Raw genomic sequence first — 11,961 nt, forward strand, 5'->3', positions numbered from 1 at the left:
CTCAAGTCACCTGCCTTTCTGCTCAGGATGTGTCCCTTGACACCAGATGTCCTTTTCTTTTTTCTTTTTTATTATTAATAAGTTTTTTTATTGTGAAAATACTGTACAGAGGGGTTACAATTACATGAGCAAGGTAATGAGTACATTTCTTATCCAGCATTGTTGCCTCTGCCTTTGTTTCTAATTACCATCCCTGCCCTCCCATCCCCCCCACCTCCTTTTCTTTTCCGAAGACTTCCTGAGGCCTCTCTCTTGAGACCTTCAGCTGGTGATCTCTGTGCTGTCTCCACTTAGGCCCCAGAATTCAGAGAGGATTCAGAGGTTCAAAGCCCAGCATAGTAGTATACACCTATAATCCCAGCACCTGAGAGCCTGAGGCAGGGGGATGAAGAGCTCAGTCTAGCCTGGGCTTCAATCAAGATCCTGTTTCAGAGAAGAAAAAGGCAAACAAGAAAAATCCAAGGTGGGTGTGGTAGCTCAAGGCTGTAGTCTTAGCTATTTGGGAGGTGGAGTAGGAGGTTCGTTTGAGGCCAGCCCTGAGGGGTCTCAAAGAGACAAATGGCACTTTTTCTGTCATGTGCAGAAGCTAGACCTACAATACATCTGACGTAATACATTGTACTGGACTCTAGGCATTCACACATAGTAAGACCAAAGGAGGACACTCTTAGGGGAGGAACACAAAAGTGTAATGCCTATTTGCATCTGATCATATAAAATAGTATTCATTGAAATGAACTCAGAGTATGGAAACAAGGTTTTTTTTTTCTTTGTTATTATTGTTGTTTTCTTTTTCTCTTGTTTGTTCATTTATCTGTCTTTTTTTGTCTTTTTTTAAAAATATTTTTTATTGGGGCTGGGATGTAGCTCAGTGGCAAAGCACTTGCCTAGCAAGTGCGACATCCTGGGTTCGATCCCCAGTACCACAAAAAAAAAAAAAGAAAACAAAAAAAATTGATAAAATATTTTTTATTATGAAAATACTGTACAGAGGGGTTACAATGACATGGACAAGATAATGAGTACATTTCTTATCAAGCATTGTAACCTCCTCCTTTGTTTACCCTTCCCATCCCTTCCCAGCTTCCCCCCCACCCAATCCTCCCCCCCCCCCCCGTCATTTATCTGTCTTTAGGAGGGTAAAGGGGCACAGACATGAAGGGACAAACAGTGGACAAATGTGGCAGTGGCACTCACTAGATACTGTGTTGAAAATGAACTACACAACTTGTGGGTGAGGATGGGAGGGAAAAACAGACTGAGGGAAGGGATACATTGTCAAAAAAGAAATGTATACATGTAGTTGCTACCTCTCTGTACATCACCTTTTTGTTGTTGTTGTTGTTGTTTTGGGTCCAGTCATGGGGCCTGAACTCTGGGCCTGGGCGCTGTCCCTCAGCTCTTCAGCTCAAGGCTAGTGCTCTATCACTTGAGCTACAGCGCCACTTCCAGCTTTTTTCTTTTTGCTTATGTGGTTCTGAGGAATTGAACCCAGGGCCTCATGCATGCAAGGCAAGCGCTCTACCACTGAGCCACCTTCCCAGCCCTGTACATCACCTTTATAACAATAATTTTTTAATGTTTTCAAGAACTGGGCACCAGTGGCTCATGCCTGTAATCCTAGCTACTCAGGAGACTGATATCTGAAGATCACGGTTCAAAACCAGCCCAGACTCTTTTTTTGTTTGTTTGTTTTGGTCATGGGTCCTGAACTCAGGGCCTGGGTGCTGTCCCTCAGCTCTCCAGCTCAAGGGTAGTGCTCTACCACTTGAGCCACAGTATCACTTCTGGCTTTTTCTGATTATGTGGTGCTGAGGAATCGAACCCAGGGACTTACGCATGTAAGGCAAGCACTCTACCACTGAGCCACCTTCCCAGCCCAAGTCTATGAGACTCTTATCTCCAAATTAACCACCAGAAAACTAGAGGTGGCTCTGTGTCTCAAGTGGTAGAGCACTCACCTTGAGTTGAAGAGCTCAACGTCAGTGCCCAGGCTCAGAGTTCAAGCCCCATGACTGACCAAAACAAAACAAAACAAAAGTTTTCAAGATCCATCTCAACCAATGGCTGTCTCAGTGGCCCATGCCTGTTATACCCGCACAAAGGCTGGGTGCAGTGGATGTGCCCGTAATCCCCAGTGACACAGGGAAGTACAAATAGGAGGATCACTGTCCAGGCATACAGTGAGACCCTGCCTGGAAAATAACCATGTCAAAAAGGGACTGGAGGTATGGCTTAAGTGGTAGAGCAACTGACCAGCAAGCAGACCAAGCTAGACCGATCTCCAGTACTGACAAAATAAATAAAAAGAGAGCAGTGAGGAAGGAGGGTACCCATTGCCCAGCCCCTCAATGGGTGCCTAGAGTTAGGGAGCAAGCACACTGGCAGAGTTTGCCCCCCACCCTGAGTCTGGTCTGCACCCCTAGGACAGGCTCTCTCCCTCCGGCCATGTCTCCATGGCTTTCCATGATGTCTATGTGGCTGGGAGCATGACATCCAGGCTGTCCTCGGGAAGCTGGTAGTTCTCAGTCACCCTGGGGCTGCCTGTAGGGCTCCCAGGGACAGCGGCACAGGAGCCCTTCAGTTCATCATCGTATCCCAACCTGGCTGCCTTGGGCAGGGCCTGTGGGAGCCAAGTCAGAGGCAGCCCTGATTCCCCAACAGGATTCTATAACGCTGCCCTCTGCTCCATGGGCCTCCCTCCAGCCCTCAGTCATGCTCTAAGCTCCTCCCTCTGGAAGCCCCCTTTGGGGAGCTCCACCCCTTCACAGAGGGTAGTGGGAAGCTGGGGGAATACCTTTTCTTTGGGTGTGAGGGGTAGGAGGGGTCCTTTGGCTTGAATTCAGGGCTTGGCTTCTGTCCCTTAATTTTGTTTGCTCAAGGCTGGTGCCCTACAACTTGAGCCACAGCTCCATTTCCAGCTTTATGATGAGTAAATGAAGATAAGAGTCTCACAGACTTCCCTGCCCAGGCTGGCTTTGAACCTCTAACCTCAGATCTCAGCCTCCTGAGTAGCTAGGATTACAGACGTGAGCCACCAGCACCCAGCAGGAATCCCTTTTCTTCAGCCCTGTTCGGGACTGAACTCAATCAACAGCAGTCACTTGGCTGGGTTGTCTCCTTCCTCTGGTTGCTCTGGGCCAGCTTTGGGGAGATTACACCCTGCACACAGTACTTCTCGAATAGCTTCCTCCTCGTTGGGTCATTTGGTGATACCACACTGGTATTCCTTAGCCTAGAAATCCTTTTTACAGTAGGGTATGCCTGTAATTCTAGCTACAGTAGCCCATAGTCCTAGCTTTCTGGAAGCCAAGACAGGAGGATCCAGAATTTGAGGCCAGCCTGAGATGGAGTTCAAGATCAGTGTGGGCTGCATAACAAGACCCCCATTGCCCAAAATATGGAAGTAAAACAGGCAAATAAATAGAGAACATGGGTTTAGCTTGTCACAGCCAAAACATTTCGAGAAACACGAAAGATTTCAAGACCCTGTGGTTCTATGTGTGGTTCTATGTGTGTTGTCACCTTGGGCCTGTAGAGGTCCACTAATCCCTCCTTTTTTTTTGTTTTGAGACAAGTTCTCACTGGGGAGGGGCCTAGGAAGGAGCCCTGGCTGTCCTGGACCCCACAATCCTCATAAGCAGAGCTAGCTTTTTTTTCTTGCCTCGCCTCTCCCTGCCACATTGGTGCCAGTAGCTGCTCCTTGAAGCTTTTTTTTTTTTTTTGGTTTCTAGACTGACGTCATCTTCCCTCTGGTTTCGGTTGCCATCTGATCGTCCTCCTATTTCCTGGTGTCCTTCCTGGATGGCCCCGAGACTGGCCAAAGTTAATATACTCCCATCAGAACCTCTCAGCGGCTCCCACCACGGTGGGAACCTGGCTTACACTATTCCAGATCTAGACCTTTCCTGCTCCTTCATGCTGATGACTTCTTCTTTCATCTTTCTTCTTCTGTGTGTGTATTGGTATTGGGGTTTAACACACTGCCTCAGGCTTGGCTTTTTTGCTCAAGGCTGGCGCTCCACCACTTGAGCCACAGCTCCACTTTTGGCTATTTTGGCTATTGAAATGCAATTCTTAGATCTCAGCTAGGCTTGAGTAGCTAGGATTACAGGTATGAGCCACCAGCTTTTGACTTTGTTTTTCTTGTTACCTTATATAGAACTGAATCCAGGGCCTCATGCACTTGGCAAACATGGCTCTCTCCCTCTTGAGCCACACCCCCAATCCAATTTTGCTTCCTTCAAAAACCTTCCCCCCTCCCCACTGGGTTCTGTCCCCCTCCCTCTGCTCCTGACCAGCACCCTGTCACCCAGGGATGGGGGAAATCTCTCCAGCTGATCCCCTCTCTCACTCTCTCAAAGCATAGGAGCCTCTTCCTTGTAAGGGTGGGGCATAGTCTTGAGTACTAAGAATTGTTTAGCTTGGGGATACAGACTGTGACTCCTCTCTTCTTTTCCACTCCTGAGGATCCCAGGGAAGGTAGAGGGTCTTTCTTTCTCCCGACACCACCCCTCCTCCCCCCCTTCTCCCCTCCCAACAGGTGAGCAGATGTGGCCTGGAGCTTTCCTTTCCATGGTGCACCGGATCCATACAAAAGGTCTATTGTCTTCCTCCACCTGAGGTTTGCCACTAACTCTTGTGCACCACACTCTAGAGAGCCCGAATGTGCAGGGCTGGGAAGGACCTGCACTGAGAACCCAGTCCACGGGGGGGGGGGGGGGGGGGTTGCGTCCCATGGGGTCCTGATCCACACCAACCACGAGCAAGAGCGCTCCACGGAGTCCAGATCCACACCACGGGTGTCCCTATCCATGGGCGGGAGTACCCCACCGATCCACGAGCAGGAGCGCCCATGGGGTCCCAGTCCACACCACGGGGGGGCCCCATCCACAGCCAGGAGCGCCCCCACGGTCTCCTCCACAACACCGGGGACCGCTTCTCCCCGCAGCGGAGCTGGGCTTTGTGGATGGGACTTGTCACTCCACCCCGGCTCGGCTTGGTTGGGGCCCTGAAATCCCCCAGCATGGCAGGGAAGTGGCCACTTAGTGAACACCAAAGCGTGCTGCACCCCTGCCCCACTTTCTACTTCTTGAACCCCTATCCTGCTCTAAGCTCCAGGCAGTAGGACGGGGCACCCGGCCCAGGGTGACTCCCGGGTGGGCGCTCAGGACAAGGAGGTGCCCAGCAGCGATTGCAAAATGAGAAAGACTTTTATTGAAAAATACCAATGGCCCGGCTTCTTGGTGGCCGGGCCGGTCGATCGGAGCACACAGCTGGCTTTGGGGCTGGCAAGACGCGGCGGGTGGACACCGAGCCGGGCGGGCGGCCGTCCAGGGAGCTCGGCCCCGGGCCCCGGGCGAGCGGCTCCTCGAGGGGTGGCCTCCGGGCTCGGCCTCTGGGGGTCCAGCGAGGTGGCGGCGGCGGCGCCGGGGCTCAGACGTAGTCCTTGCGGTCGTAGGCGGGGCCCGCAGCGGGCGCGGTGGAGCGCGGCGCGGAGTAGAGGACCTTGGTGGGCGCGTACTTGTCGCGCGGGGGGCAGGAACAGCAGAGCAGGGCGCCCCCCAGGAGCTGCAGCGCGGCGGCCGCCCAGCCCACGTAGAGCCCCGCGCCCAGCTCCCGCTTCTGCGACTCGGGCACCAGAGGGTTGTAGAAGTCGCGGACGATGGTGTTGGCCGACCAAGATACGGGCACCAGGGTGAGCAGCGCGGCCAGCAGGAAGAGCACGCCCGCCACGATGGTGATCTTGGCCTTGGCCGTGTCGTCCTCCACGCAGTTGGTGCACTGGGCGCCCACCAGGGCCACGAGCAGCCCGAAGGCGTCCAGCAGGATGGCCACGATGATGAGCGCGCGGGCCGCCTGAAGGTCCTGCGGCAGCGCCAGCAGCGAGTCGTACACCTTGCACTGCATCTGCCCGGTGCTCTGCACCACGCAGTTCATCCACAGTCCCTCCCAGGTGATCTGCGCCGTGATGATGCTGCTGCCGATGAAGGCCGACACGCGCCACATGGGCAGCGCGCAGCTCACGATGGCTCCCAGCCAGCCCAGCGCGGCCAGCGCCGTGCCGGCCAGCTCCAGGCCCATGGACATGGCCGGCTCGGGGGACGAGGGCCGCGGGCTGTGCGGCTGCGGGGCCTGGAGAGCGGTGGCGGCGCCGGGACGGGCGGACGGACTGACAGGTGTGCGCCCGCGCGCGTAACGGCCCGCTCCGCGCTCGCCGCACTCCCCGCTGCGCTCCCGGCTTTGCAGGCAGCGACAGCGACAGGGCCGGGCTTGGGCCGGGCGGGTTGAGCTTAGCTCGGCGCCCCGCGCCCCGCGGGGGGCGGGAGGGGCGGGAGCGGCGGAGCCACGCCCTCCCGGACCCGGGACCGTGACGCGGACCCGCCTCTCGGCCACCGCGCGCCCCCAGTGGACGGCGCCAGGTGGGGCTCGGGGAGGGCGGCGTCTGCATCCTCAACTCCGGGCTCCTGGTCCGTAAGACTCACAGACCAGTTCTCTGGGGCAAGCCGGGAGGGGGTGCTTCATGGATTTGGGGTGCAAATCACGAAGGGCTGGACCTCCCTATCCGGATCTCAGCACCTTTCCCCCTCCCGCTGGCATCTCTGGGGCAGGCGGCTGGGGGCGTGGCCAGCCGGCCATGTGACAGTGGAGTGGGCGGGGCTTACGCGGGCGGGACCAACCACCTGGACAGTCTATGGGGCCGAGCCAACCGTTCAGGACAACGAGAGAGTGGGCGGGGCCAGAGGGGCGCGGCCAACCACCCCGGACAGTGGTTAGTGGGCGGAGCCACTGGGGGCGTGGCTGTAGTTGTCCTAAGTGGATGGCAGAAGTCTGAGCTCAACACCTGCTCTGGACGCTGGGTCCTCTGCAGCAAGGCACGCCTCCAACGGGCCTGGCCTAACCTAGGAGGATGGAGTTGTCCATTCTGAGGGGTGCTGGACTCAGAAGCCAGTGTCTGCCCGCACAGGTGCCCTATTGTGGCCTCCAAACTGGGCATCGGTGGCTCATGTCTAGCTAGCCAGGGGGCTGAGATCTGAGGATCGCAGTTCGAAGCCAGTCCAGGCAGGAAAGTCTGAGACAGAGATAGAGACAGAGACAGAGACAGACAACGAGGGACTCCTATTTTCAGTCACCCTGCAAAAATCCTAAAGTGGAGCTGTGCCTCAGCATCGAGTGGAAAAGCTATGACAGACAAGCCCTGAGTCCAAGCCACAAATAATTTTTTTTCTTCTGCAGCTCTTGTGTTGTTAGAAAACCAGGAGTTCAGGCTGAGCTGCCTTTTCCCATCCCCCATTGAGCCCCCTGGCTTCTCAGAGCCCAGGCCCCCTCCCTTTCTGTCTGAGTGAGTGCCAGGGTCCCCTCCCTCCCACTGAGGGCCAGGAAAGAGATTTAATCCAAGCCAAAAAAAAAAAGTTAGAAACTTCGGTAAAGCTCTTGATTTGCTCTCGGCCCTTCCTCCCCAACTTGTTGCCAGCCTTGGGGTTGGACTAGAGGTCGAGTGGTTCTACCCCTCCTGTCCTTTCTTGTCCTGTCCTGCCCTGTGCTCTCTTCACTGGGGACTGGACAGCACTTGGCTGCCTGCTTTAGCTCTTAGATGCCACAGTGTGAACACTCACCCCAGTCCCCTTTGGCCCCTGTCCTCTCTGTGGGGGCATTCTAGGTGTCCTCTAGCTCACTCTTTTCCTAGCAGGTTTTGTCCCCCACAAGACCATCCCTGGCTATGAGGGAATAGTGGCTTCCTACCCCACAATTACTATCCTGGCCCCTTCCTATATGGTGCTGAAGATGATTAGCCTTCTACCACTTTAGCCACACCCACAACTTTTGCTTATTATTATTGTTATTAGTGGGACTGGGATTTGAACTCAGAGCCCTGTACATGCTATACAAGCAGTCTACCACTTGAGCCTCACCCCAGTCCTCCTTATTTTGCTTTTTAGTAAGGGGCTCAAACATTCTCCTGGCTGGCCTCAGACTGCAGCGTCTTCCTTTTCTACCTCCTGAGTAGCTGGGATTACAGGTGTATACCTTCATGCTAACTCTCTTATCCTCTTTCATACTTATGTTCTATAATTTTTCATACATATGTATATGAATGTATATGTGTGTGTGTGTGTGTGTGTGTGTGTGTGTGTGTGTGTGTGTGTGTATGTATATTGCTGGTACTGGGATTGGAGCTCAGGGCTTTGTGCCTGCCCAGCTTATTCAGCTGATGTTCTGCCATTTGAGTCACACCTCCAGCCCAGCTTTTTGCTAGTTATTTTGGAGACAGTCAAGAACTTTTGTGCTTGGGCTAGCCTTGAACCTTGATCTCATTCTCTTTCGTAGCAAGGCTTAAAGATATAAGCCACTGGCACCCAGCTTCTTACTTATTTTTAGTTGTCTTTCTTTTTTCTCCCTTTACCCCAGTCTGTCAGCTCCACTGGAGCTGTTAGAATGTTCCAAAATGGACAAAAGTTCTTTGCTGCTGTAAACCCAGCACCAGGCACAATGCTGGGACTGGAGCCATAGTTGACTTAGTGGCTCTTCTTCCACTGCCTGTGGGACTGATTCTGAGAAGCCTCTGAGTTTATATTTGACCAGAGAGCTTTGTAATCTAGCAGGAACCAAGGGATTCTCAAGAAAGCTGAAAGGATTGAAGAAGCAAAGCCAGGGAGTCTTCCTTCTCTCAGATCACAGGCAGGCCAACCATGCCTTCTGCATGAGAGCTCCAGCCCTGGTGGTAGGTGATAGACATAAACAGGGCCATAGACACATGGAAACCAGGTCCTTCTTTCCAGGGCAAAGGTCTGGGGCCGGGGCTGCTGGCAGGACTGGGAGTGCCCGGGCAGAGGGCCCATTGGGTGCTGGGTAGGGGCTGCTACGGAGAAAGTTTGTGTAGTCAGGGTCTTATGGATGGAAAACTGATCTTAATTGCACTTTTCAGGACAATGGGCGTGGACTAGAGAACGGTGCTCCCTTCCCTCCAGGGACCCCTCCAGGCTTTGGCAAGTATTGCCAGTCGGGCCCAGATTGGGTATCATGAGCCCTGACTTGCTAGCTCAGTGGCTGGGCACAGTCATTTATTCTCTCCTATCCTCATTTGCCCTCTATTATTTATCTATTAGCTTCTTTTATTTTGTTTTTGTTCCAGCCATAGGGCTCAAACTCAGGCCCTGGGCATTGTCTCTTAGCTCTTATTGCTCAAGGCCAGTGCTCTACCACTTGAGCCACATCTCCATTTCTGGCTTTTTTGGTGGTTAATTGGAGATAGGAATCTCACAGACTTTTCCTGACTAGGTTGGCTTCAAACCATGATCCTCAGATCTCAGCCTCCTGAGTAGCTACAGTTACAGGCATGAGCCACCAGTGTCCAGCTTCCTTCTATTTAAGTCAAGAAACTGATGTCTTGGTGACTCACCTTCCAGGATTGTTCTAGGCAGAAAACAACCTGGGCAGGGTATGCAAATGTGATGCACAGATAAATGATTTGGGGATAGAGTGACAAGCAGTTAGGTCTAAATCTGACCCGGTCATGAGTTCTCCAAGTCAGTCTTCTCCCCACCTTGACTTCCTCAGGAGAAGGTCCTGTTCCCAGTTCCCAGTCCCCACGAGGGAGCTGGGGGCTGGGCAGGCTGGAGGGAGGCTGGGCACGAAGGGGTGGCTGGCTTTTGAGCGTGCTGGGCAAGGCTGATCACAGAGAGGCAAACAGAACCCAGCTTCTTGCCCAGGGGCCAAACTTCAAGGACTTGGCAAATAAGACTTTGGCTCCAGGCAGGGTGCCAGGCGGGTTTAGCCTGGTATCTCCTGTGGGTCTTAGAAGTGAATCATAGAACCAAACGAGTGGCGCTGACTGAAAATTGGGCAAGGAACATCAAAAACAGTACATGGCATCACCTCACTTTGTTTAGCATGACAAGTATATAAAAGGACTGAGGGTGTGGGAGACCCTGGCACCCCTTTGGTGGGGGTGAAAATGAGAGAGGGCTATAGAGGCTTGGGGGCCCGGCCAAGTCCACGATGTGGAAGACATGCAAAGGACAGGAAATCAATGTGTGGAAGAGACTCCCGCATTCCTGTGCTTATTGTATCTATTCAAAATGGCCAAGAAATGGGAGCAGCCAGACTTCCATAATAATCCCAGTGACCCAGGAGGCTGACAGCTGAGGATCGAAGTTCAAGGCCAACGTGGGCAGCAAAGAGAGGCTCTTATCTCCAATTAACTAGCAAAATGCATCCAGAGAGGTGTGTGCCTCAAGTAGAATAATGCCAGCCAGTAGTGAGGGGCTGGGAGGGTAGCTCAGTGATAGAGCGCTTGCCTTGCATGCCTGAGGCCCTGGGTTCGATTCCCCAGTACCACATAAGCAAAAAGAAAAAAGCTGGAAGTGGTGCTATGGCTCAAGTGGTAGAGCACTAGCCTTGAGCTGAAGAGCTGAGGGACAGCGCCCAGGCCCAGAGTTCAGGCCCCACGACCGGACCCCCCCATAAAAAAAGCTGAGTAAGACTGGGAGGACCTGAATTCCAGCCCTAGTACACACACACACACACACACACACACACACACACGTGCACAGGTGGGGTGGGGAAGATGCTTCCTGTAGCAGGTGCTGTGTGAACACTGGGTTGCTGAGTCCAGAGACTAGGCTGAGAGATTCCAAGAAGCAAAAGGCCAGCAAAGCAGGCACACAGAGAAAATCGCCTGCAGCTGGATCAACCTGTGCCTGCAGCCACCCACCTGTTGCCCCCTCAGGAAGTAGCCTCCAGGCCCCAGCACCCACTTCTCCCCAAGGGCGCCACTCAGCTCCCTTCTCTACTGCCCTTAGGCCCAGGCTCACCCCGGTGGGCAGTCTGTTGTCCTGCAGGCCCCAGGGGCAGGGAGAGGAACAATGAGGAGCCCGGTCCAGGGAGTTTGGGGCTCCAGTGCCTTCGGTTGGGGGACAGGCTATGTAGTGGCCAGGGATGAGGTGCTGGAGGAGGGGAAGGCTGTGGTCACTCAGTCTTTGGGGAAGTGTTCCTGTTTAATTGGTGCAGCCTCTGTGTGTGTGTACGTGTGTGTGCGCGCACAAGCGCATGCACGTGCAGGTGCGCGCATGTGCAGGATTTGTGTGTGGGTTGTCTGCCTATGTATTGATGAGAGATAAATTGATCATAATGCATTTAAGTGGTCGAGCCCTGTGGCTCATACCTATAATCCTAGCTCCTCCTCACCATACTGAGGCCTGAGGTTCACAGGAAAGTCTGGGAGACTCTTACCTCCAAAGAACCACCAAAAAGCCAGAAGTAGAGATGTGGTTCAAGTGGTAGAGTGCCAGTCTTGAGTAAAACAACTAAAGGACAAGTGTTCAGGCCCCAAGTCCAAGCTCCAGGACTAGTGTGCGTGCGCGCACACGTGCACACACATACACACACACATACATTATAAAATACCATAGAGCACTGGGGATGTAGGTGAGGGGGAGAACATTTGCCTCTTATATCCAAGAGCCTGGGCTGAGAAAAAGAAAAAGAAAAAGCTGGTGGCTCACACCTCTCATCCTAGCTACTCAGGAGGCTAAGCTCTGAGAATCACAGTTCAAATCCACCCTGGGCAGGAAAATCTATGAGATTCTTATCTTCAATAACCCACCAGAAATGGTGCTATGGCTCAAAGTGGTAGAGTGCTAGCCCTGAGTGGAAAAGCTCAGGGACAGTGCCCACGCTCTGAGTTCAAGGTGCACGACTGACCAAAAAGAAAAAAAGAAAAGAAAAACCATAGAAACCATACAGTGAGATTGAGTGCCCTTTACCCAGCAAAGAAGGATGGTGATAGATCGTAAAATTAAGGCTCAGTGCCAGGGGCAGGACATTGTGTTCCATACCTCCCTCCCTCCCAGCCTCAGCCCTGCCTTGCCCCTGACAGCCTCCAGTTTGCTCTCTATTTGGAAGCTGTCAATTCAGGAAAGTAATAGAAATGGAATCTTGGGTTTATAACCTCCTGTGACT

General features: G+C 53.4%; 1 protein-coding gene across 1 annotated transcript; it reads right to left on the minus strand.

Annotated features, from left to right (window-relative positions):
* Positions 1-5,194: 5,194 nt before the first annotated feature.
* Cldn3 (claudin 3) lies at positions 5,195-6,272 on the minus strand. The gene has a single exon (XM_070035535.1). It carries the CDS (start codon positions 6,088-6,090, stop codon positions 5,437-5,439), a length of 654 nt encoding a protein of 217 aa, XP_069891636.1. The 5' UTR covers positions 6,091-6,272; the 3' UTR covers positions 5,195-5,436.
* Positions 6,273-11,961: the final 5,689 nt, after the last annotated feature.

This window comes from Dipodomys merriami, unplaced genomic scaffold, assembly GCF_024711535.1.
Source record: "Dipodomys merriami isolate MVZ:Mamm:240054 unplaced genomic scaffold, mDipMer1.0.p SCAF_26, whole genome shotgun sequence".
Taxonomy (NCBI): Eukaryota; Metazoa; Chordata; class Mammalia; order Rodentia; family Heteromyidae; genus Dipodomys; species Dipodomys merriami.